The 26,131-nt window shown below is 38.8% G+C and overlaps 1 protein-coding gene across 8 annotated transcripts in view; it reads right to left on the bottom strand.

The window, feature by feature from the left end:
- Positions 1 to 518: 518 nt before the first annotated feature.
- The window catches only part of MRPL22 (mitochondrial ribosomal protein L22), a 37,621-nt gene continuing 12,008 nt past the window's right edge, over positions 519 to 26,131 (bottom strand). For 3 of the 8 annotated variants that reach the window (XM_022590225.3, XM_022590227.2, XM_022590226.3), the window contains 5 exons: positions 13,537 to 13,672; positions 9,682 to 9,747; positions 8,803 to 8,880; positions 6,942 to 7,011; positions 519 to 815 (listed from right to left, as the gene is read on the bottom strand). In XM_022590225.3, the coding sequence (XP_022445933.1) occupies positions 604 to 815; positions 6,942 to 7,011; positions 8,803 to 8,880; positions 9,682 to 9,747; positions 13,537 to 13,672 (562 nt within the window). In that variant the 3' untranslated portion in view covers positions 519 to 603. Of the gene's footprint in view, positions 816 to 6,941; positions 7,012 to 8,802; positions 8,881 to 9,681; positions 9,748 to 13,536; positions 13,673 to 21,108; positions 21,185 to 26,131 lie in introns of all 8 variants that reach the window. The other 5 variants (XM_089909609.1, XM_022590224.3, XM_089909611.1 and 2 more) reach the window with 3 other exon arrangements.

Below are 26,131 nucleotides of genomic sequence, written 5' to 3'. Positions count from 1 at the left end.
ACTTTCTAAGTTAAATGGTTTTTGGAGTTTTAGATTAATATATCTAATAAACTCCTGTAATTTCAAGTTACTGCTAAATCAGTAAAGGAAAATATAATCGCTCATCCACTGGCCTATGCCAACAGTGAAAGGAAAAACTGAACTATAGAATGCCCTAAAATATTGCACTGAAACAATGTGCAGGGATGCTCCCGTCCACCACCCCCTCCCCCAGTTCCAGGAGAAAAATCAAGTGAAATAGTAAGGACAAGTTTTCTTATCCTATAACTTTCTACTCAAGTCCAGTATCAAAAGTACCACCTGCAGGGCACAAGCTAGAAAGCTAACATTGCCCTCAAACATCACTCAAAAAAGCCTTCTGAATTACATAGTCTGTCACTATGTTTAAAGCTGATTTCTCCTTCCTAGTTGCAAATACATAAAATATACCCAGAGGCTCAAGAGAGATGGGCAGAGCTTTATAAATATTCATGTAAAACTAGCAGTTGTACTTCATATTTCAATAATTCAATGACAAATCATAAAAAGCATCTGTCTTTAATTTTTGTTGGTTTTAGGAAATGAATGGTAAAATATATACACTGTGGAGTCTTAATACCCCCATCATAGAGTGTGAATGATGGTCCGGTTGCGAAGCTCCTGGATATACTCTTTGGCATGGGCGACTGCTGTCTTTGGTGCCTCAGGTGGAGGTGGAGGGCCTTCCACCAACTTCACAAAATAATGGCAAAAAACCTTCTCCATAATCCCAAAGCGACCTCTGCCGTGGTATCGGATGCGTTTCAGGTACTGGCCTCGCCCTGAGGTGGACTGAGCTAGACAGAGAAGAAAAAGAAAATTATAGGAAACAACTGTATCCACAAGATTACAGCTTGATCAGCTGAGCAATTTCTGCCCTTTCCTCAACTGGATTCTAAGACTACATGAGCTCACAGGCTGGCTACAGCAGGTTTGTCTCAAGACAAGTATCTCCTGAGTCCTTCCTTACTAAGGACCAGGCTCTACTCCAGGTGCTGCAGAAATGGGAGTGAACAAGAATAGCAAGGGCCCTGGCTCTGTGCAGTGCACACTCTAGAGGAGAAAGAGAGAAAATAAACATGATCATTTTAGTTAGTGACAAGTGCTACGAATAAAGAAAACAGTGATGTGACAGAGACTGATGGGGTGCTGGGAGGCAACTTGAGACTGGGGGGTGTCAAGAGGCATCCTTGAGGAAGAGACATTTGATCCAACACCAGAATGAATCATTCATGCAAATATCTAGGGGCAAGGTGTTCCAAGAAGAGGGAACAGCAAGTGCAAAGGCCCAATGGTAGGAACATGCTTGGCTTGGTTCAGGAACAGAACCTGCTGAAGCATAGTAAGCAAGGGAAAGAGTGATAACAAACAAGGGGACGAGATCAGAAATGAAGGCAAGATTACACAGAGCCCTGGAGGCTGAGGGATGACGTTCTGATTTTATTCTAACTGTATTATATTCTAACTGTTCCTTTGGAACCAATGATTCCCAAATGCTGTCCTCAGGCTACTACATCAAACTAACTTAGGGAACATATTTAAAATGCTGATGCTGAGATCCCATCTCTAGATACTCTATATTTGGAGTGGGCTTTGAAAATTAAATCCTGAGCAAACAACACTCCCCCGCACCCCAAGCAATTCTGATTCACAGCCAGGTTTAGGAACTCCTGTATCACATCTGTCCCCTCATCTCCCCTCCCCCATTCAACATGTCAAAGTTTGACCCTGCAAAATTTGAAGAAACCTCTTAAACAGCACAAGAAGAAATCTGTTCACCTGTTCACCCACAGTAAATCAGGGTAGTAATTACCTTCTACCACCTTCTGAATTTACTTAGTCTTACTTTTTAGTTAATTTAATAAGCCTTTTAAAAAGGCAAAATCTATAGCATATGTAGCAAATTAATTCACTTCAATACTCACCATTCTTTTACTGTGACAGAGCTTTATATTGCAGGGACCATATCAAAGTATGTGCTCCACAACCCTCTAACTACAAACCTCTCATGAAATGGTTTCAGCAGAAGCACCCTAGCTTTGCCAAAGAGAAAGCTAAGGATGAAAGTGATTAAGAAAACTGCCTAGGGTCTCAGTGAGATAAGGAGAGAACTACCGCCCTTTTATCAACTTCATCTACTGGCACTAAAGAAATGAATTTAAGAATTTCCAAAGATGGGGGTGGGGGGCAGGTGGGTGAAATGGGTGAAGGGAGTCAAAAGGTACAAACTTCCAGTGATAAAATAAATAAGCCATGGGGATGTAATGTACAGCATGGTGACTATAGTCAATAATACCGTATTGCATATTTAAAAGTTGTTAAGACAATAGATCTTAAAAGTTCTCATCACAAGAAAAAAAATTCTGTAACTATGTACGGTGACAGATGTTAACTAGACCTGTAATCACTTTGCAATACTGAATCATTCAGTTGTACACCTGAAAGTAATATAATGTTATACATCAATTATACCTCAATTTAAAAAAAATTTTAATTTTTCCAAAGAAAAAGCAGCATTACACAAATCACTTTATAATGAGGTACTACCAGGTGCCCTGAATCCACTTGTCAGGAGGAATCCTACAAACAAAAACAGTGACACTGGGAAGAGGGTAGAAACTTCTAAAAAGATTTTACAAACATGATAGCTAATTTTATCCAAAACTGCTACTCTACCCAACTTGAGCACCAATTTCCAAATACCCAGAGAATAAGGAATACTACTCCAGTGAAGGAAGTATCAAAATTAGCTAACTGTGCAGGACTACATAATCTATCAAAACACAATGATCAACCCTATGAGGGTCTATGTTAACTACCATTTTCCTCCCATCTCTCCCAAAATACAGAAGAGAAGACACGCAATACCTGCTAAATGCCAGTTATGATTTCCTCCTTAATCCATAAAATACCATCTGCTTACCTTTATGCAAATAATGCCATCCCTTTTCTATGTCAAAACAAAAACATTAATTCTTCTGAAACACCAGGATTCCTTAACACTCTGGAATGGGAATACCCAACACAGCCACTCGGACATCTGAATGAAATCAGGGCTTAGAGTATAAATTCCGAATTGGTTTTTTTTTTTTTGGCCGCACCACACAGCATGCAGGATCTTAGTTCCCTGACCAGGGATCGAACCCATGGCCCCTGAATTGGAAGCGTGGAGTCGTTTCAAACTGCTTTAGTACGGAACCATTTCAATTAAATGAAACAATACGTAGATGCCTACTTTCACGTGAATCTGTTAAGAATGAAACACGGGTGAGGGTAGATCCAAAACTGCTGCCATTCATTCACCCAACATATAGAAATTCCAAGTTCCTGCTGGGTGTGAAGCGCCATCCTGGGCTCTAAGGATACAGCAGTGACCAAGAAGCCTTTCTGCTTGTCCCAGGCCCCACCCCTGGAGGCCTCAGAGCACCATTTCAAAACCAATGCTTAGAGTTAATAGTCTTAAAACACTGCCTTAATAACATAAATCTCTTACCCAAAAACTTCCTGTGGTTCCTCATCAATACTGTTTTAACCAAATGCCACAGCTTGCCATGTTCAGCCCTCTGGAATCCAGGCCATGTTCACCTTTTCAATTTCATCTCCTCTAAGGCAAGCCTCTACTTCCTCTGCACTGTTCTACTCACTGTGCCACACACTTACTGCTCATCCCAACCTATGTGCCTTTGCTTAAGTGGTTGCCTCACTTTGAAAATTTTTCCTCTTGGACACTCCTTCAGATCCCCAAAAGCGTATCTTTAAAAGCTAAAATTGTCTAGAAAATCTCCATGACTATTTTAACCTATACTGACCTCCTCTTCTCTATTCCAACAATACCATTTACCTGTTACTCTTTTTGGTCCCAAACCAAACGCTACCTTGTGTACGTGTTCATGTTTCACCTGTAAAAGTTACTTCCTCAACCAAACTTACACTCCTCTTGTATTGTCCCCGAAGTTCATGCCCCATAAGGAACAGAAATGATTTTGAAATACATCTTCTGCTAATTAGTATCATTTTTTCAATACAGATGTCTCTGGTAAATTTGCTCAAATTCTAAAATAAATTTCAAAGTTTTCCAAGTACATACAATACTAATAGTGTACGTGGTTTTGTTCCAACTAGGGAGAACAATTTATGTATTCTTCCAAAGGGCTATTACTGTCAAAGAACAAAACTACTTGTGCTAAATGTTTTAAATTGCTATAAAAGATATACCATCACCTAACTGTGTGTGTGGTATACTCACTGAAGGCACTCAAATACTTTTTGAATGAAAGAAAAAACATAAAGACATCTCAAAAGTGGAAATGGCCTTCTAAAAATAATGCCCAAGATAATGCTCTTCTAAAGATAATGCCCAGCAGGTACCATATTTAAAATATTGTCAATATTTCCTATTACTTGTATTTAGGTAAATGAATCTTGACTTAACTTTAGAAACTCTCCCCCTTCCTCATCATTCTTAGCCCAGAAAACTGATTTACAAAGTCAGTCGTTCACTTTCCCTGAAGTGAACTACTATAGATGTCATGAATCATGAAGCAGTGACATTTTATTACTCCATGTCCACTTGTTAAGGCCTGTTCACAGTGTCATTAGTCATCATTGTAAGTCTGAAAAGGAAATGAACTTTCAAAGTCTGTGGTCATGCAACACCAGGTATTAGCTTTAGACTGATGACAAGCATTTGAGGGAATTACCACATAATGAGAACATATGCTACCAAAAAAGCAAGTCCCTTAAAATGCCAGTACTTACTTATTTCAGGGGACTGAAAGAGCTATTGCTGAGCCGAAACAGTAGACAACAAGTAACTAGTCTTTCAAAGCTCTAAAAGAAGTCTATGGAATAAAATGTCTAGGCCTTTTCAAAGACTGTAAGAAGATAAATCCATTTCCCAGATTTTATAGGTAAGAATGAATAGAACTTACCCAGGCCTCTCCCCTGGGGTTTCAGATTCAGTAAGTCTGTGGTGAGGCCTGGGAATCTGTATCTTTAATAAGAACCTCAGACGATTCTTATCAGGGAAGTTTAGCAAATACAGGGATAAAATGCCTGATGTGTCGAGGTCAGATACTTCATCTTCCTGGGGGTACTCATCTCTTTTTCCTTCATAATGGAATTAGGCAACAAAATACTTAGCAAATGAGTTTTTAAAATCATAAGACAAATCCAAAGTTATTAGCCCTACTTAAGAAAAGAGATTTTGACCCAGAACTACATGAAAGGAAGGTGTAGGAAGGGCAGAGGTTTTTCAGCAGAAATGTGCCTAAAGAGACCAACACATTAAAGGACCATTCACATGGGACTGGTTAAGTTGATTTTTGCTTAAAGGCAACATTGGACTTTGCTCCTTCATTTGGGAAGACAGGATTAAGCTCCTCACCCTCTCTCTCAACAGTACTACAACTGTTGAAACATATTTAACACAAATTCCATTTCACTTGCATCTGATTTCCATTATGAAATGTTGCCTATCAGCTAAGAAGCCAATATTCCTATAAAGTTGAACAAAATTAAATAAATTTGATTTCATATTCAGTCATGGAGCAGGAAGGGTCACCAAGAGGTTTTAAGCAAATGGTCTTGCTCTTTATTTCATCTCTTCCAATGATTCTGGGTCCTTCCAGCATTATTTATTCATGCTGCTCCCTGAAGAAAATGCTTATGATTAATTACTGTGGACTGCATCTTCTGAGTTGCCATTTGATTCCCCTCTGTATAAGAATGGTATTAGTTATACAAGATTCAGCTTTAAAATAAGATATTTCAGTTGAAAATCATAACTCATTTGAATTTCAGAAGTAGGTGTGGTTGCCAGCATCAATTCCAGGTGAGTTGAGGTAAGGTACTAACTAAATCAGAATAAATATCTCCAGTACAGCAGAGGTTATATGACAAAGTGCAATTTAGATGTTTTTTTAAAATTCTAATTTTTGAAAAACTATAAGGCACAGCTAACTTCCCCCAGAATGATTCAGCCTTTTACCCTCCATTTGGAGAGCAGCAGTTCCCATATTTTGAGTTTAAAATAGCTTTAGGTAAACAGTCCTTCTCATATGCAGGTTTGGCAGATTGAGAAAATTTTGCTTTGACATCAACATCTCTGTTTGATTACAACACTGCTGAGGTTAGCAGTAATCGCTGCAGTAACTCCAGCCACTGCTCTACTTTACTGTGGTGTTAGGGGAGGGGGGGAGAGCTTTGTAATAACCATTGATCTCTTTCTAAAAAAGGAGCAGTATGAAGGTATGCTACCAAAAAATCCCTTACATTTGTACAGTGTACCAGGCTTCCCAAAACATATTCCCACACATTAATTTAATGTGATGTGGAACAAGCATACAAAGCTGAGGTAATGCTTCAGGATGTAATAACAAAGGGGAACCAACACATCTGGGTCATCTGAGCCTTCGAAGGCCCCTTGGCTTTTTAGAGTTCAACAGATTTTCCATTCTGGTAATTGGAAGACTAACTTATAGCATACCTTTAGGGATTAGGCACCTGGCTTGGCACATTATAAATAAAGATTTTTTTAAGTCCACCTGTGATCCTTTATATGTCTCCTTTGGGTTGACAAAGAATTCATTTTTTAAAAAATCAGTTACATTCTTCCATAGTTTCATTATGATTAAAGGGCCACTCTATATATCATCTTGATATCCATTATTTAATAATTATCAGCAACAGGTTTCATGATCTCAGTCTCATTACGGAACAGGTAACAATAAAGCAGTAAAGTTAGGACCATTTACAACTGACTAACATTAGCATGCTGAAGGCTGAAGAATAAGCTATTAGCAGCAATTTTCACTAGCAAACACAGTCCAAAGTATTTAGATATCAAAGACTGTTATTAGATGAAGAATTTGGCATCACTGTTGGAAGCCATTTTCCAAAGCTAAGAATATTAAAGATCTTACCTATATATAAATTGGATCTGAATTCCACATTGTGGTCTCTCACTGCCATATCTTGTGCTTCTAAGAGAACCTTAAATAACGAAAAGAAAGGCATTCATATGGCTGACCCGAACTAAAACAGAATTAAATTTCTCATTTCTTATTGTTATCTCTATGACTGCTAATCACATGCCTTCCTATTGCAGTCAATTTTAAAAAGAGAATATCAAATTATAACAGTACTAAGGAAAAGGGATACAGTGAGCTTTCCTTCCTCAGACAAGAATTGCAAATGCAAAGAACACAGTCCAGGTCCTGCTAAGTTTTAAATGGAATGTGTAAGCTGTAAAGGAGGAGATAACAACACTTGCAGCAGTACCCTTGGTAATGGGCATTATGGCTTTGATTCATAGACTTGTCAAGTTCAAGAAGCTCAAGGGCTAAATCTTATTGAAAATTCTTAAACTTTAGATCCAAAATAACCATTAACAACATCAGACAAGTAGAGAAAATCATACTTGAAAATTTCCTTTAAGAATTATTAAATTTGGGAATTCCCTGGTGGTGCAGTGGTTGGGAATCCACCTGCCAATGCAGGGGACACGGGTTCGAGCCCTGGTCTGGGAAGATCCCATATGCCGCGAAGCAACGAAGCCCGTGGGCCACAACTACTGAGCCTGAGCTCTAGAGCCCACGAGCCACAACTACTGAGACCATGTGCCACAACTCCTGAAGCCCACGTGCCCAGAGCCCATGCTCCACAAGAGAAGCCACCGTGATGAGAAGCCCACGCACCGCAACAAAGAGTAGCCCCCCTCACTGCAACTAGAGAAAGTTGATAAATAAATAAATAAATTTTATAGATTTATTTATAAATAAATTTATTTATTTATAAATTTATTTATTTATAAATTTATTTATAAATAAATTTATAAATAAATAAATAAATTTTTTTAAAAAAGAAATTATTAAATTTATACTCCAAGGATATTTTGAATTAACTTCCTCCAGAACACATTTTTTAAAATAGGACAACTGTTGTCAGAAATAACAGAAATCAGATCTTTCCCTCCTTTAAAGATGAAGAATGTAGTACAAAGCTGGGTACACAACAGATAATTAGTAACTGCATTCTGAATGGAAATAAATACAAGCATTACAAAAGAGCCTCTTAGAAGTCTGAATCCAACCACCTTAAATATTCACCCACTAAAAGATATGACTTTATATGAAAATTAACTGAACTATAGGAAATAATGCTAATATCCCCAGATGTCCTCAACTCAGCTTTTTGAAACAAAAACACTCATGTGCCTAGAATGAGTCAGCACAAATATCAACAGTCATGTGCACCCAGTGAATCAGCTACATTTAGAGCTAGAAGTGTCTTTAGAGATCATCCAATCCAACCCCACCTAGTTTACAAGTGAGAAAAATAGAACCAGACAAGTGTCTTGCCCAAAATCACAACAGAAACTGTCAGAGAAAAGATAAGACTCCAACTCCCCTGAGTCCCAGTACAGTGCTCCTTCCACTCAACTAGTTATAAAATCCCAAGCTCTCAGTTGTGGAACTTACAAAAAACAAAATCTTTATAAAGTTTATCAAGCCCCCAATCATTAAAAATAAGATGTATCACTTCACTTCACAGACAGATCATAAAACATAAATCACTATCTGGTGCAAATAAAAGCATCTAAGGAAAAAAAAAATACTTAAAGCACAGAACATTCCTAAGGTATAAGGACATTAATAAAACTGAGTCCCCTAAATCTGTATTGTATAAACTATGCCATTTACACTAGCAAATTCAGGATTTAGGCAAAGCTTACTAACACCTGCAAGCCAACTATTCGCTCCCTCCCCACCAATCTTAGTTTACCTCTTTAATTATCTGGGCCCCTTTTTTGTCACTGAATTCCAACTGAGCCAGAGCCTGGTCAATGGACATTCCTTGTATCTAGAATTAAGGGGTAACAGACAAGAGAAAATAAACAAATTAGTTTACAAAGTCAGCATTCCCTTTTCAGTGAAAAGTAAAAGTCTTACATAATCCAAATAACTTCTAAAATTAGCTAACTAGTTACATGTTAATTACATCTCAATAAAAGTGGGGAAAAACTTTTTTCATTAATAAAAATAGCTAACTAAACGCAGGCAAAAGAGAAGAAAACAAGTTTCAGAAGGGATGCCACCACCCTCTGTAGGTCAAAATCAAACTTAAAATTTTTAACCACTAAACCTGGATTATAATGGTTTCAATAATAATAAAAGAGAGTGGACATGACAGAGAAAGATCACAGGTTGGCAAGGATCACAGTAGGCACTAAAGGCATCTCCTTCTCCTATAGAAGAAATGTATTACATGTGTATTTGCTGCTTTTGTCTTCTCTCATATATAAATTTCATTTTCGAGGTAAAAAACTTACAAAGGCAACAGTTTTGAAATAGGTTGAATCAACTTTTACAGATACGTAAGCTTACTTCCTGGATTCTCTAACTACAGCCAGGTTCTTGATGCCTTTTTTCTAAAGTATCTATATATCCAACATGATTTAGTTTGTCAGGAGGTAAAAATTAAGCAAAATCACCAACCTCTGAACTATCACTTTTGGATTACCTACGAAATGTGTAAAAATGTAATTATATTCCTCACTTTTTGGAAAAAACAGGGCAAGTTTTTTTGCTTTTTTCAAATTCTGGGGTAAAATTTGTAGCTTCTTTCCCTATATATTATACGGTAATAGTCATTTTAGCTTACCAATTTTGCCAAATACCACATCTTGTCTTTGCTGTACTTTATTTGTCTTCGACAATGGTAGATTTCCTTACAAACAGGAAAAAAAAATTAAGCAATTTTATCAAAATGACAGTAAAACACTGTTAATAAAGTTTTTACTTTCTGTGTTTAATGAAATGCTGCCATAAGAAATAAAAACATTATTAAGAATTTGGAAGACTTCCCTGTGGCGCAGTGGTTAAGAATCCGCCTGCCAATGCAGGGGACACGGGTTCGAGCCCTGGTCCAGGAAGATCCCACATGCCACAGAGCAACTAAGCCCGCGAGCCACAACTATTGAGCCCGTGTGCCACAACTACTGAAGCCCATACACCTAGAGCCCGTGCTCCGCAACAAGAGAAGCCACTGCAATGAGAAGCCCATGAGCCTAGAGCCCATGCTCTGCAACAAGAGAAGCCACTGCAATGAGAAGCCTGCGCACCACATCGAAGAGTAGCCCCCACTCACTGCAACTAGAGAAAGCCCACGTGCAGCAACGAAGACCCAAGGTAGCCAAAAATAAATAAATAAATAAATTTATTTTTTAAAAAAAGAATTTGGGGACGCTTTTTCCCTATACAAAGTTATACTTTCCCAAATTCTCACTATGTTATAAAGATTACTAAGGGAAAAACAAACTGTAAAATGGCTAGTTTGTGACAAAGTTTGCAATGCTGCTATACAGAGGAATAGTAAAAGACTTAAACTAAAGTATTTTGAAAACATTTAGCTGGCTAAAAGAACAAAAGAAAAGGTACAAAAAGGTTTCTTGTTAGTGAGGAGAACAATGGCAAAATGGATAAAGTAACTATTTTCATAAGAAAACCAATACTGTAAGTGTTCAGTCAAGAGCACAGGTTCTAGAATCAGACTACCTCGGTTTGAATCCCAGCTCTACCATTTACCAGCTACTTAACTTCTCTCTGCTTAAGTTTCTTGTTCTTTAAAATGAAGATAATAGTACCTAACACATAAAACTATAATAAGGATTAAATAAAGTTACCTATATAAAGTAAGTACTTTACAGTGTCTAGCACATGGTAAGATCTTACTAAACGTTAGCTTTTATTGTCTTCTATTTATAGTGGTAGGTATATCCTACTGAATTTTTAAATCAATCATCCATTAAACAATTTATAGTTCACAAAGCACTTTTCATATTTCATATGATCTAACTCTATGAGTTGGGAGAAAAAACACTTTATAAACCTTTTACAAAATGAAAATCAGAGAAATCAAGTGACTTGTGCAAGATAGCAAAGTTTGTAAGCTAGTGCCACACAGGGAAGTATGTGAAGGACTTAATACAATGTCTGGCAGGTGTATCTTTAAAGTTCCCCTCATGACTCTAAAACCCACATTCTTCCTACTATTATACCATAATGCCACTTAAAAAAAAATTAGAAAACATTTTTCAAGGCAAATAAAAGCAGAGAAACCTCAAAACTTTCTAACATTCTGACTCCTGCTAGAAGTTTACAAATGCCTTAGGATTTTACTCATTGCCCCATCTACTATTATTTAACTACATATTCCAAATTGTGAAGATCAGAATGAGATAGAATAGTAAATATTATCTGGCCTTCTTCTAAACAAGAGATAAAACTAATTTTTAAAATGTTTGCAGGTAGCGGATTGGAAAGCCTAAGGGACACTGCAAATAATGGCACAGTGTATCAACTACGTGGCTAGGTGAGGAAATTATTCCCTGTTAATAAGCAAGGTGTTTATAAACAGCATTAATAATTTAGTCATAACAGGTATAACTGTTACACCAAAGTCAATTTACTAAATACTATTTAAAATCAGAAAATGTTAAGGTATTTTCCAAAGGTCTTAATTTGTCCCAGAAAAGGATTATTCCCTCAAACAAAATCTGTGCAAAATAGAGAACTAAATGAGGTTTCTTCAAAGTGCCTATATAAAATCTAACCAAATGTCTTCACACAGGCACTTATAGAAGTATATATTATGCAAAAGTTAACCAAAATAGTTTCAGTAAATTACAATATATAACAAATGATTTAATTGACACTGTTCTTCATTTGCTAGAGTCAGGTAGATCATCTACTGCTAACTATTTGAATTTTGCTATTTAGGATGTATCCTGAAGTGTGTTTAACATCCAAAAAGACTGGTATTTACAAAATTTCGCTTTAGATTCTGGACCTGACAAATACTATTATGATTTCTTTATTTCCAGTTAAAGCCAAGTCCAGAGAGCTCAAGTAAGAAGTAAAGAAAGCTCATTATAGAAAATATATATATTTTTTAATTTTTACTTTATTTTTGGTTGCATTGGGTCTTTGTTGCTGTGCATGGGCTTTCTCTAGTTGCGGCGAGAGGGGGCTACTTTTCGTTGCGGTGCACGGGCTTCTCATAGCGGTGGCTTCTCTTGTTGCAGAGCACAGGCTCTAGGCGCACGGGCTCAGTAGTTGTGGCACATGGGATTAGTTCCACCACGGCATGGGGGATCTTCCCAGATCAGGGCTTGAACCCATCTCCCCTGCATTGGCAGGCGGATTCTTAACCACTGTGCCACCAGGGAAGTCCCTAGAAAATATTTTATTTATGATATTTGTACAAATGTGTAAATTTTGGTTAATTACAAAATGGAGTCAATGTTTAATAGCAATCAATGCTTAATATTTTATTTATATTTTATTTTATGATATTTTATTTATGATATTTGTACAAATGTGTAAATTTTGGTTAATTACAAAATGGAGTCAATGCTTAATAGCACAGATTCTATGACAAATCAAACTTTTAAGCTCTGATGGCACAATAAAATATGAAAGTTAACAACTCATTTGTTTAAGCTATTAAGATCTCTTTTTCTTCTTAGTTCCCAATCAGGTAGGAGGTCTTTAAATGAATAAATTAACTCCCCTAAATGAGAAAAAAAAACACAAAAAACATAAAACTGTACTAATTCAGACTAATATCTAGATAGCAACTGAATTTTAATAAAATGCATGCTGTCAAGTTCATATAAAAACTAAGCAAATGACATTACTTAGATTATATCGATTATCCAGTAGCCTTAAATCCCAAAGGACCTTAAAAGATGTTTGCTAAACTGAATGATTTATAATTAACACAGTAATTCTATTTCTAAAGTACTTATCACAGTTCATCTTCTTAAGGATTCAAATGTTCCCACCTTGTTTATGCTATTATTACTTACTTAAACTTTTTAAGAGATGTGTATGTATCCCACAGAAAATTCATATTAAGCTAGAAATTTGTCTTTTATTTCAGACTAGAGCAATGTCTAGCAATTTGGAGAGGGCAAAAGGATTCTGAGCAACTAAAGATAAGTTAAAGTCTGGAAGGAATAAGGTATCTCTGGAAGGAATCCAATGATTAAATTCAAACCTTAGGTTCAAAGGTTTGTAAATTACAAAAAAAAAAAAAAAAGGAAGAAAAACCTCACAACCAAGTGTGTCTATACTCAAGTATAAAACATTGGAAAATCACACATATGATTTTAATATTGGCCAATGGCTTAAGCCATTCTTACCAACCCCTCGTGCTCCATTATCAAGCCTCTTGGAGTCAAAAATCAGTCGAAACGTCTCAAGCTATTAGCTCAGTTTTAGAGTTAAGGCTCCTATCCAAGAAGTTAAGTCAAGGCAAATAAGTAAAACAAAGACAATCATTTTAACTACAAAAAAGATAAATCTAGAACATTTTCTGTACCAATTAAAGGATCAAGCAAATTCCTGTATAATTTTTTTCTTTTCTTAACATGGAATAATAAATCACTGCTAGCCACACAAGAGCAAGAGTGCTTTATCAAAATCAAGAGATTAGTTCTACCCACAAACTTACAGCTGGTCTCCGAGGTTCTCCAGGCAGTTGTGGAGGATAAACAATTTTATTCTTCTTCTCCCATTTTCGAGATATTTCAAGAGAAGCACTTGTGTGAATATGTGATTGGGGTAAAACGCTGTGAGATGAAAAAAGCCTGTAAAGCAACAGACATTTAGAATCTTTTCCAAAGCTTATCTATCTTCTGAACCACATCAGCTCCATTTTGATGGCAACTATTTAAGGATCACGAGTGGAAACATTCTAGACATATTTGTTAACAAAGAATCGAGATTACATAAAATACCACAAAGAGCTAGTAGTTTACTGAAGGCTAAGAAGAGTGAAAAGTCAGTAACCCATGTAAGTCAAATAATAAACAGTTATTAACACAAGATTTTAATTGAGGTATAGCTGGTGTAAGTTTCAGGTGTACAGCATAGCGAGTCACAATTTTTAAAGGTTACATTCCATTTACAGTTATTATAAAAGTTTGGCTATGTTCCCTGTGTTGTACAGTATATCCTTGGAGCTTATGTATTTTATACATAGTAGCTTGTACCTCTTAACCTCCTACCCGTTCTGCCCCTCACCTCTTCCCTCTTCCCACTGGTAATCATCACCTTGTTCTCCACATTTCTGTTTCTTTTTTGTTTATATACACTAGTTTATTTTATACTTTAGATTCTACATATAAGTGATATCATACAGTATTTGTCTTTCTCCATCTGACTTATTTCACTAAGCAGAATACCAACCCAAGTCCATCCACGATGTTGCGAATGGCAGAATGTCATTCCTTTTTATTGTGGTCAATGACTATTGATTCTCTACTGTAAGTCATCTCAGTCCTAAAATAGATTTAAAGGCACAGAGGATCTCTGACATGATCTGTGGAATTCCTCAACTTTGTTGAATAATCAAGACAAATAACATCACTTTCTAATCCCTAAGAAATTAATGCATAAAGGTGGCTTCATTCGCCTCCTGATGTAAAAAGACACCACCCACCATCCATGAAGTAGTCTTTCTGCAAAAACAAACTCGAATTAATCAAGCCTCCAAATTCAATGCAGAAAATACAGAGACAGGGAAACCTGTTAAACAACACAAAGGGGATGCACTCAGCAAAATCCAAGCTGTACAAAACTCTACAAGACGAACAGCCCATTTTCTTCAACAAATAAATTACAAGGAGAAAAAAAAAGAGCTGAACAAAGAAACTACGGATTACGAGAATTAAGAAAAAAGTCAGTTAATGGGTGGACTTTTAAAAAAATTTTTATTCAATGTATTTAAACTAAAAAACAAACAAAACAAACAAACAAAAAACCCCAATTCACCCATTTCTCTCACCCTCAACCCGCTGCCTCTTGCAATCACCAATCTGTTCTCCGTACCTATGAGGCTGGTTTGGTTTTTGTTTTGCTTTGATTTTTAGATTCCACATATAAGAAATATCAAATGCTATTAGTCTTTCTCTGCCTGACTTATTTCACTTAACATAATACCCTCAAGGTCCATCCTTATTGTCACAAATGGCAAGATTTCATTCTTTTTTATGGCTGATTAATACTCCTCTATGTTTGCGTGTGGTGAGTGTGTGTGTTTATATATTTACATATATCACAATTTCTTTAACTACTCATCCACTGATGGAAACTTAGGTTGTTTCCATACCTTGGCTATTGTAATGTAGCAATGGACGTGAGTGTGTATATATCTTTCCAAATTAGTGTTTTTGTTCTATTCAGAAGTGGAATTGCTAAATCACACGGTAGTTCATTTTTAGTTTTTTGAGGAACCTCCATACTGTTTTCCACAGTGGCTGCACCAATTTACATTCCCACCAACAGTGCACAACAGTCCCTTTTCTGCACATCCCTGCCAACACTTCTTATTTCCTATTTTTTTGATAATAGCCATTCTAACAGGTGTGAGGTGGTATCTCATTGTGGTCTGGATTTGCATTTCTCTGATGATTAATGATATGGACTATCTTTTCATGTACCTATTGGTCAATGGCATGTCTTCTTGGCAAAATAGCTATTCAGATCATCTCATTTTTTAATTTGATTGGGGTTTTTTTTACTATTTAGTTGTCTAAGTTTGTTGTATATTTTGGACATTAGCCCTTTATCAGATATATGACTTACAATTATTTTCTCCCATTCAGTAGGCTGCCTTTTCATTTTGTTGATGGTTTCCTGTGCTATGCAGAAGATTTTTAGTTTAATTAGGTCCTACTTGTTTACTTTTGCTTTTGGTATCAGATTCAAAAAATCATTGCCAAGACCTATGTCAAAGAGCTTACTGCCTGCTTTCTTCTAGGAGTTTTATGGTTTCAGGTCTTACATTCAAGTCTTTAACCTATTTTGAGTTAATTTTGGAGTATGGAGTAGGATAGGATCAAATTTCATTCTTTGGCATGTGGCTGTCCAATTTTCCAAATACCATCTGTTAAAGAGACTGCCCTTTCCCCAACATGTATTGTTGCTCTACTGTCATAAGTTAATTGACAACATGTGTGAGGGATTATTTCTGGGCTCTATATTCTGTTCCATTGATCTATGTGTCTGTTTTTATACCAATATCATACTGTTTTAATTACTATACCTTTGTAATATAGTTTGAAATCAGGTAGCATGATGCCTCCAGCTTTGATTTTCTTTACGATTGCTTTGGCGGGGCTTCCCTGGTGGTGCAGTGGTTGAGAGTCCGCCTGCAGGTGCAGGGGACACGGGTTCATGCCCCGGTCTGGGAAGATCCCACATGCCGCAGAGCAGTTGGGCCCGTGAGCCACGGCCACTGGGCCTGTGCATCCGGAGCCTGTGTTACAGAGGCCCATGTAACACACACACACACACACACACACACACAAAAGATTGCTTTGGCTATTGGGGTCTTTGGAGGTTCCACACAACTTTTAAGCCTGTTTGTTCAGGCTTCTCTGGTGGCACAGTGGTTATGAATCCGCCTGCTAGTGCAGGGGACATGGGTTCAAGCCCTGGTCTGGTAAGATCCCACATGCTGCAGGGCAACTAAGCCTGTGCACCACAACTACTGAGCCGGTGTGCAACAACTACTGAAGCCCGTGCGTCTAGAGCCAGTGCTCCGCAACAAGCCACTGTAATGAGAAGCCCGTGCACTGCAATGAAGACCCAACGCAGCCAATAAATAACTAAATAAATAAATAAAATTTTTAAAAAACCAAACAAAACACTGTTTGTTCCATTTCTGTGAGAAATGCCATTGAAATTTTGATAGGAATTGCACTGAATCTGTAGACTGCTTTGAGTGGTATGGTCATTTTAACAATACTAATTCTTCCAATCCATGAACACAAAATATCTTTGCATTTATTTCTATCTTCTTCAATTTCTTTCATTAATGTCTTATAGTTTTTAATATACAAGTCTTTCATCTCCTTGGTTAAATTTATTTCTAGGTATTCTATTCTTTTTAATGCAATTGTAAATGGGTTGTTTGATTAATTTATGTTTCTGATAGTTCATTATTAGTATAAAGAAACAAAAGATTTTTGTTTGATTTTGTATCTTGCAACTTTACTGAATTTGTTTATTAGTTTTAATAGTTGTTTGGAGTCTTTAGGGTTTTCTTATCATGTCATCTGTAAATAGTCATAGTTTTACTTCTTCCTTTCCAATCTGGATACCTTTTATCTGTTTTTCTTGTCTAATTTCTGCAGCTAGAACTTCTAATACCATGTTGAATAAAAGTGGCGAGAGTGTACATCGTCGACCTTAGAGGAAACGGTTTCAGCCTTTCACCATTGAGTATGATGTTAGCTGTGGACTTGTCATATATGGCCTTTATTATGTTGAGGTATGTTCATTCAATACCTGCTTTGTTGAGAGTTTTTATCAAAAATGGATGTTGAATTTTGTCAAATGCTTTTCCTGCATGTCAATATTGAGACGATCATATGATTTTTATCCTTCATTGTGTTAATGTGGTGAATTGCACTGACTGGTTTGCAGATGTTGAACCATCCTTACATTTTTGGAATACAGCCCACTTGATCACGATGTATGATCCTTTTAATGTATTGGTGAATTCAGTTTGCTAAGAATTTGTTGAGGATTTTGCATACATGCTCATTGGGGATACTGCCTGTAACTTTTTGTGTGTGGCACCCTTGTCTGGTTTTGGTATCAGGAAAATACTGGCCTCATAAAATAAGTTTCGAAGAATTCTACCCTATTCTATCTTTTGGGAGAGTTTGAGAAAGACTGATTTTAATTCTTTTAATGTTTGGTAGAATTCACCAGGGAAGCCATCTGGTCCTGCACTTTTGTTTGTTAGACGGCTTTTGATTATTCATTCAATCTCCTTGCTAGTAATCAGTCTGCTCAGATTTTCTATTTCATCATGATTCAGTCTTAGTAGTTTATATGTTTCTAGGAATTTCTCCATTTCTTCTAGGTTGTCCAATCTGTTGGCATATAATTATTCATAGTAGTCTCTTAAGATCCTTTGTATTTCTGTGGTATCACTGTCACACTACTCTTTCATTTTTGATTTTATTTATTAGAGTCCTCTCTCTTTTTTCTTGTTGAGTCTAGCTAAAGGTTTGTCAGGTTTGGGGTTTCTTTTCTTTTTTTAATCTTTTCAAAGAATCAGTTCTTAGTTTTATTGATCTTTTCTATTTCTTTTTTATCTTTTCTATTGTGTTTTTAGTCTCTAGTTCATTTATTTCTGCTCTAACCTTTTTATTTCCTTCCTTCTACTAACCTTGGACTTCATTTCTTCTTCTAGTTCCTTGAGGTGTAGAGTTAGGCTGTTTCTTCAGACTTTTCTTATTTCTCGAGGTAGACATTTATTGCTGTGAACTTCCCTCTTAGAACTGCTTTTGCTACACTGCATAAATTCTGCTATGTTACATTTCCATTTTCATTTTCCTCAAGGTATTTATTTCTTCTTTGACCCAGTGGTTATTCAGTAGCATATTGTTTAATCTCCTGAACTCACATCCTCCTACAGACACACTGAGTCTACAGCTACATGTGGAACAACTTCCTTTTAAAAAAACCTAAAGGCTGGCTGGGTGACAACTACATATCAGGCAAACAAGAAGAAAACGACATTAAAGCAGGTAGGAAAGGGTGGCTCACAATCCTGTCATAAACCCCGCCCCCAGTATGGCAACCCATACCTGGGAGGGAACTCAAAACCCAGAGCTTCTCCCTGAGAAACAAAGGGTTCAAACCCCACATCAGGAACTGCAACTTTTAAGACACGCACTTCAGATGAACCTCCCAAACACCTAATTTTGAAAACCAATTGAGCTCATGGCCTGAGACCCACAAGATGGAGACAGTCAGAGAAACACCTCTTAAAGAGTCACGCTCAGAAACTCACCTGCCCCAATGCCCAGCTCAGAGGCAGCTGATTGCACCCATACGTAAAGTAAAGGAGGCTCACCTGCTTACAGTAAAACCGCAGGCTAGGGGGACTTCCCTGGTGGCACAGTGGGTAAGACTCCACGCTCCCAGTGCAAAGGGCCTGGGTTCGATACCTGGTCAGGGAACTAGATCCCACATGCATGCCGCAACTAAGAGTTCACATGCCACAACTAATGAACCCGTGTGCCACAACTAAGGAGCTGGCAAGCTGCAACTAAGGAGCCCTGGAGCCGCAATTAAGGAGCCCACCAGCCACAACTAAGGAGCCCACGTGCTGCAACTAAGGAGCTGGTGAGCCACAACTAAGGAGCCCACAAGGAGCAACTAAAGAGCCCGCCTGCCACAACTAAGACCCTGTGCAACCAAATAAATAAATAAATATTAAAAAAAAAAAAAAAACCTCAGCCTGGGGACTTCCCTGGGAGTCCAGTGGTTAGGACTCCACACTCTCACTGCTGAGGTTCAATCCCTGGTCGGGGAACTAAGATCCCACAAGCCATGTGGCACGGCCCAAAGCAAACAAACAAACAAACAAACAAAAAACACCTCAGCCTGTGGATCAGGCATCCAATTTTACATACACATTTAGGAGCCTGCTGGAACACTCACTGTACGGGGATGGAGACTAGTGGGTGCCATCTTTGCCCTCTCGCTTTGCTCTGTCCCCTACATTGGCAGGCAGATTCTTTTTTTTTTTTGCGGTACGCGGGCCTCTCCCTGTTGCGGCCTCTCCCGTTGCGGAGCACAGGCTCCGGACGCGCAGGCCCAGCGGCCATGGCTCACGGGCCCAGCCGCTCCGCGGCATGTGGGATCCTCCCGGACCGGGGCACGAACCCGTGTCCCCTGCATCGGCAGGTGGACTCCCAACCACTGCGCCACCAGGGAAGCCCCGGCAGGCAGATTCTTAACCACTGCACCACCAGGGAAGAAGTCCCTAGGCGATAACTCTTTATTGCCTGGCTCTGGAGGTCAGGGGAGTTTGCGCTCCTGGTCACATGGGACTGTAATAATAGGTGTCACACAGACAGGAGTTCATAACCCTGTTTGGCACCGTGATTTTTATGACTGCTGCTAGGGGACACTTCTACATCGCCTGACTCTGGTGACCAGCAGGGCTTATGCCTGTGGGCCCCCCAGGACTGTAACCAACAGAGAAAGAGTTCCTAAACAGCTGCCACCCCCAGGGCACAGCAAGAGGCAACAGACCTTTGAGGTCTGTCTTTCTGTGAAGGAGGCCTATTAGCTAATCATGACGACTGTGGCCTGGGGGCAGGCTTCTAATTAAACAACATATGGAAGGGCTGACTGTAATCCTGGGCTGGTGCAGTTTCTGCGGCTGACATCCAGAGGATGCCCATCACCTGGCCCTGATGGCCAAAGGGGCTTGTGTTCTGGGGTCTCATGGGACTGTGGCAATTGGGGAGGGATGGTTCTTGGCAGGCTACTATCCTCAGAAGACTGTGCAGACAGCAGACCAAGGCACACTCCCCATTCTTTCTGTGAAGGAGGCCACTCTGCCTGTCCCGGAGCTTTCGACTGAGTGGCAGGCCTCAAGTCTGGCACACGTTTGGTGGCCTATGGAGCTGCTCTCAACAATGCAGGCTGGAGACCCCATCTTGGTGCTCTTTCTCTGCCTTGCTGCAGCTCACCAGTATCTCCCAAAAAAGAAGCTTATACATTCATCTGGACAGTGTATCCTGATTTTTGCAACTGCTGCCCAGGGGACAGATCATGTGGCTCTGGGGGCCAGCAGGGCTTACATTTGTGGCCCCCCAGAACTGACTATATCTGCATACTTATAAAGCTGCTGCCTGAGGGTCTAGCTTCCAGTCCGACTGAATCTAGGTGCTGAAATCCTCCTCTTTGGGACACTGTCTATTCTTGGCACATCCTCAACTACTGGGAGCTACTAATAACATAACAGGATGCTTGGACAAGCACAAAAGTTTGAGAGATGACCAAAAGTTGGGGCAGGGCTGAATAAAAAGTTTTATCTCTTACATGAGGCCACTCCTTCAAGACTGGGAGAAGTGGTTGTTTCTTCTACTGTATAGAAACCAACACAGAGAGTCAAGCAAAACAAAGGAACAGAGGAATATGTTCCAAGTCAGTTAACAAGATAAAACCTCAGAAAAATATCTTAATGAAACAGAGATAAGTAATTTACCTGATAAAGAGTTCAAAGTAATGGTCATAAAGACGCTCACCGAGCTGGGAAGACAAATGGATGAACACCGCGAAATCTTCAACAAAGAGATGAAAAATATAAGAAAATACCAAACGGAAGTCACAGAGCTTAAGAATATAATAACTGAACTGAAAAATACACTAGAAGTGTTCAACAGCAGACTGGATAAAGCAGAAGAAAGAATCGGTCAACTTGAAGAAAAGGCAGTGGAACTCACCCAAGCAGAGCAGCAAAAAGAAAAAGAATGAAAAAATTTGACTATAGCTTAAGAGACTTATGGGGAATATCACACAGACTAACGTTTGCATTATAGGGCTTCCAGAAAGAGAAAGAAAAGGGCAGAAATCTTACTTGAAGAAATAATGGCTGGGGAATTCCCTGGCGGTCCAGTGGTTGGGACTCCAGGCTATTACTACCAAGGGCCAGACTTTGATCCCTGGTCAGGGAACTAAGATCGCTCATGGCCAAAATAAATAAATAAGTAAATAAATAAATTACTATCCCTCTACTCTACCATAAAAACTCCTCTTAAGAATGGACTTGAGGACATGGGGTGGGAGGGGGAAGCTGGGGCGAAGTGAGAGTACCATGGACATATATACACTAGCAAATGTAAAATAGCTAGTGGGAAGCAGCAGCAAAGCACAGGGAGATCAGCTCACTGCTCTGCGATGACCTAGAGGGGTGGGATAGGGAGGGTGGGAGGCAGGCTCAAGAGGGAGGGGATATGGGGACATGTGTAAGCATATGGCTGACTCACTTTGGTGTACAACAGAAACTAACACAGTATTGTGAAGCAATTATACTCTAATAAAGACCTATTTAAAAAAAACCCAACAAGCTCCTCTTAAAAAAAAAGAGAGAGAAAAAGAAATAATGGCCAAAAACTTCCCTAACTTGGGGAAGGAAACAGACATTCAGATCTAGGAAGCCCAGAAAGTTCCAAGTAAGGTGAACCCAAAGAGACCCACATCAAGACACATTATAATTAAAATGTCAAAAGTTAGACAAAGAATATTAAAGGCAGCAAAAAAAACCAAACAGAAAGTCTTGTTACATACAAGGGAACCCCCATAAGCCTATCCACAGATTTTTCAGCACAAATTTTGCAGGCCAGAAGGGAGGGGCATAAAACATTCCAAGTGCTGAAAGAAAAAAAACTTCCAACCAAGAATACTCTACCTGGCAAAGTTATTCAGAATTGAAGGAGAAAGAGAGTCTTCCAGACAAGCAAAAGCTTAAAAGCGTTCCTCACCACTAAACTGACCTTACAAGAAATAAGAAATGTTAAAAAGACTTTTTTAAGTGTGGACTACTATAATCTTAAAAGTACAAAAGTTATTTAACCATTGGAAATTTGAACATTAACTAGGCATTTGATATTTTTTAATAAGATACATGGTGAAATATTTATGGATGAAATAATATACTATCTGGGATTTGTTTCAAAATATGATGGGGAAGAGCAGGGGCTCTAGATAAAACAAGAAAATAAGATAGGCCATGAGTTAATAATTGTTGGAGTTGGGTGATGGGTCCATGAGGGTTCGTCATATTGTCTACTTTTGTTTACATCTGGATATAGCCAAATAACAACAACTCTGGTGTTTCCCTACCGCTCAGAATATAGTCTAAACTCCTTAACAAGACACAGAAGGCCTTCCATAATCTAACACCAGCCTGGCCATCTCAGCTTATTCACCTTAAAGCCTAACGACACAAACATTCATTGTTCCCTGAACAAGCCACATTCTTTCATATCTTTACACTTTTGCTCATGTTGTTTTCTCCTCCCTTATTATCTCCTAAATGAAACGCTTGTCCTGTATTAAGTCCCAGCTCAGGTGTCACCTCAATGTGAACCTGATCCCTTCTCCAAGAGAACCAATCCTCCCATTGCCTTAGTACTCTGTTCTTGCCAGCCGTATAGCAATGAGTTGTATTACTCCTGAACCGTAAGGTGGCTGCAGAAGAATGAGTTCCTGGATGTAAGAGGACAGAATTTTCTAATAAAACTATAAGCCAGGTGATGAGGGCAGAGACTACAGAGTCAACTAGACCTGAGTCTAAACCCTAACTCTAATACTAGAAGAATGGCCTTGGGGAATTCATATAACTTTCTAGACCTCAGTTTTCTCATCAGTAAATGGAGTAATAATAGTAATTACCTCATAGGCTTCTTTTTTTTTTGGCCACACCGCAAAGTATACAGTATCTTAGTTCCCCAACCAGGGATAGAACCCACGTCCCTGCAGTAGAAGCACAGTCTTAACCACTGGACTACCAGGGAAGCCTCCCACACAGCCTTCTTAAGGAGCTCAAATGAGATACTTTAAGGAAAATACTTAACCTGACACATAATAGGGCTCAATAAATTTGAGCTTATTACTTTTACAATGAGAAGAATACCTACTTCATTCTGTTGGTGGTATATAAATAATTAACATACAACACCCTACAAAGTCTAGCACAAGATAAACACTGGTAGCTAGTATTAACTTTAAATTAGGCCCTCTGAACAGTTCATGTTTCCTGTTCTCAAAAAAAATAAAGTCTGAACTGTCTGAATTGTGTAAACTTCGTATAACACAATTTCAAACCTTCCTCTCATGTTTATAATCATGATCATTTGTTTCTATGAAGTTGTAATTCGTGGGTGCACTAAGTTTGTCAATTTCTTTATCGATGAGAAGAGGAATTGGCGTACTTCATCTCCAGGGTCTCTACAAACCTTAATTCTTCTTTCATCTCATGGATGACAGCAGGGTTACAGAAATATGAGTACCTTGGCTTCTCTTTAACTCTTCAGTGAAATCACTACTATACCAAACAGTCTGAAAGACTGCTTGAGGGTGAGGCCCATGCCTTCTATATCCCCCATATCTAGCATAGTGTTTGATACTCCTCAAATCCTCAATACACATTCAGTGAATTAAATACAATGGCTAATAAATTAAACACATTATGAATCAATAATGACAAAGCTTTCCGAACGCCTACAATACTTTCAGGGCTCAAATGCTTCATAAAATGAATTATCAACCAAATACTAAACAACTGTAATCAAATCAAAGTAAAATATGATTACAAACGGGGTCTTTAATTCAGAAGTATACTAAATCAAAAAGTTTCATGCGCCCTCTCCTGGCCAACTATTGGAATAACACTAAGTTAAAGCAGGAAAAGAAGAGCTCATAAAGTACACTCGAAAATAAAACTAATTCAAAATTTAAGGCTTTGGTTTTTTTTGCCATGCCAATCGTCTTGCAGGATCTTAGCTCCCCGACCAGGGATTGAACCCAGGCCACGGCAGTGAAATCACTGAGTCCTAACCAATGGACCGCCCGGGAATTCCCAAAACTTAAGGCTTTTATGAGGCCACTTTATGTAAGAAAGCCTGTGAAGAGTCACTAAAGAAAACAAATTCAAGAAAAGGAAGTTGGGGGACTTCCCTGGTGACACAGTGGTTAAGAATCCACCTAACCCATCATCAAAAAAATCTACAAACAATAAATGCTGGAGAGGGTGTGGAGAAAAAGGAACCCTCTTGCACTGTTGGTGGGAATGTAAACTGATACAGCCACTATAGAGAACAGTATGGAAGTTCCTTAAAAAACTAAAAATAGAACTGCCATACGACCCAGCAATCCCACTACTGGGCATATACCCTGAGAAAACCATAATTCAAAAAGAGTCATGTGGGCTTCCCTGGTGGTGCAGTGGTTGAGAGTCCGCCTGCCGACGCAGGGGACACAGGTTCGTGCCCCGGTCCGGGAGGATCCCACATGCTGCAGAGCAGCTGGGCCCGTGAGCCACGGCTGCTGAGCCTGAGCGTCCAGAGCGTGTGCTCCGCAACGGGAGAGGCCACAACAGTGAGAGGCCCGCATACCGCAAAAAAAAAAAAGGTTCTGAAGAACCTAGGGGCAGGACAGGAATAAAGACGCAGACATAGAGAATGGACATGAGGACATGACGATGGGGAAGGGTAAGCTGGGACGAAGTGAGAGAGTGGCATGGACATATATACACTACCAAATGTAAAACAGATAGCTAGTGGGAAGCAGCCACATAGCACAGGGAGATCAGCTCGTTGCTTTGTGATCACCTAGAAGGGTGGGATAGGGAGGGTGGGAGGGAGACGCAAGAGGGAGGAGATATGGGGATATATGTATATGTATAACTGATTCACTTTGTTATAAAGCGGAAACTAACACACCATTGTAAAGCAATTATACTCCAATAAAAATGTTAAAATAATTAATTAATTAATTACAAAAAAGAAGAATCTGCCTGCCAATGTAGGGGACACAAGTTCAAGCCCTGGTCCGGGAAGATCCCACATGTCATGGAGCCCGTGCACCACAACTACTAGAGAATGCGCTCGAGAGCCCGCGAGCCACAACTACTCAGCCCATGTGCCACAACTACTGAAGCCCACACACCGAGAGCCCATGCTCCACAAGAGAAGCCACCGCAATGAGAAGCTTGCGCACCACAACGAAGAGTAGCCCCTGCTCACCACAACTAGAGAAAGCCGTGGGCAGCAATGAAGACCCAATGCGGCCATAAATAAATAAATAAGTTTATAAAGAAAAGGAAGTTGGAATTAACAAATGATAGCATGGGTTATTGCTAGAATCCATTTCCTTCTGTAAAATTTCTTCCAACAAATATTAGATTTTAACTCTGCCTAGAGCTCTAGCTTACTGTTAGCATTCTAAAGAATGAAAATAAATTAAAATCTTAAAAAACAAAAACAACCAAAAGGCAACCAGGATCAACTTTTATCATTTTGAAACTCAAATATCACTACTGGTATTTACTATACCCTTTCATTTACTAGGAAACCCAAATCCCTTTAGCTTCACTGCATCTCCGTAAACTGGGTGAAGGAAGGTAGACATGAACTACCACTCCAGAGCGCTTGTACACGAAACACACACAGGTTCCCACAGTACGGTGAGATTGCCTGAGCTCAAGCAGAAAGTAAATGGTATGCTGG

This window comes from Delphinapterus leucas, chromosome 3 (genome assembly GCF_059928025.1).
Source record: "Delphinapterus leucas isolate spDelLeu-1000000601 "Yukka" chromosome 3, BTC_Dleu_Yukka2, whole genome shotgun sequence".
Classification (NCBI taxonomy): Eukaryota; Metazoa; Chordata; class Mammalia; order Artiodactyla; family Monodontidae; genus Delphinapterus; species Delphinapterus leucas.
Note: the sequence above shows the minus strand (reverse complement) of the source record. Positions and strands in the feature narration are given on the sequence as shown.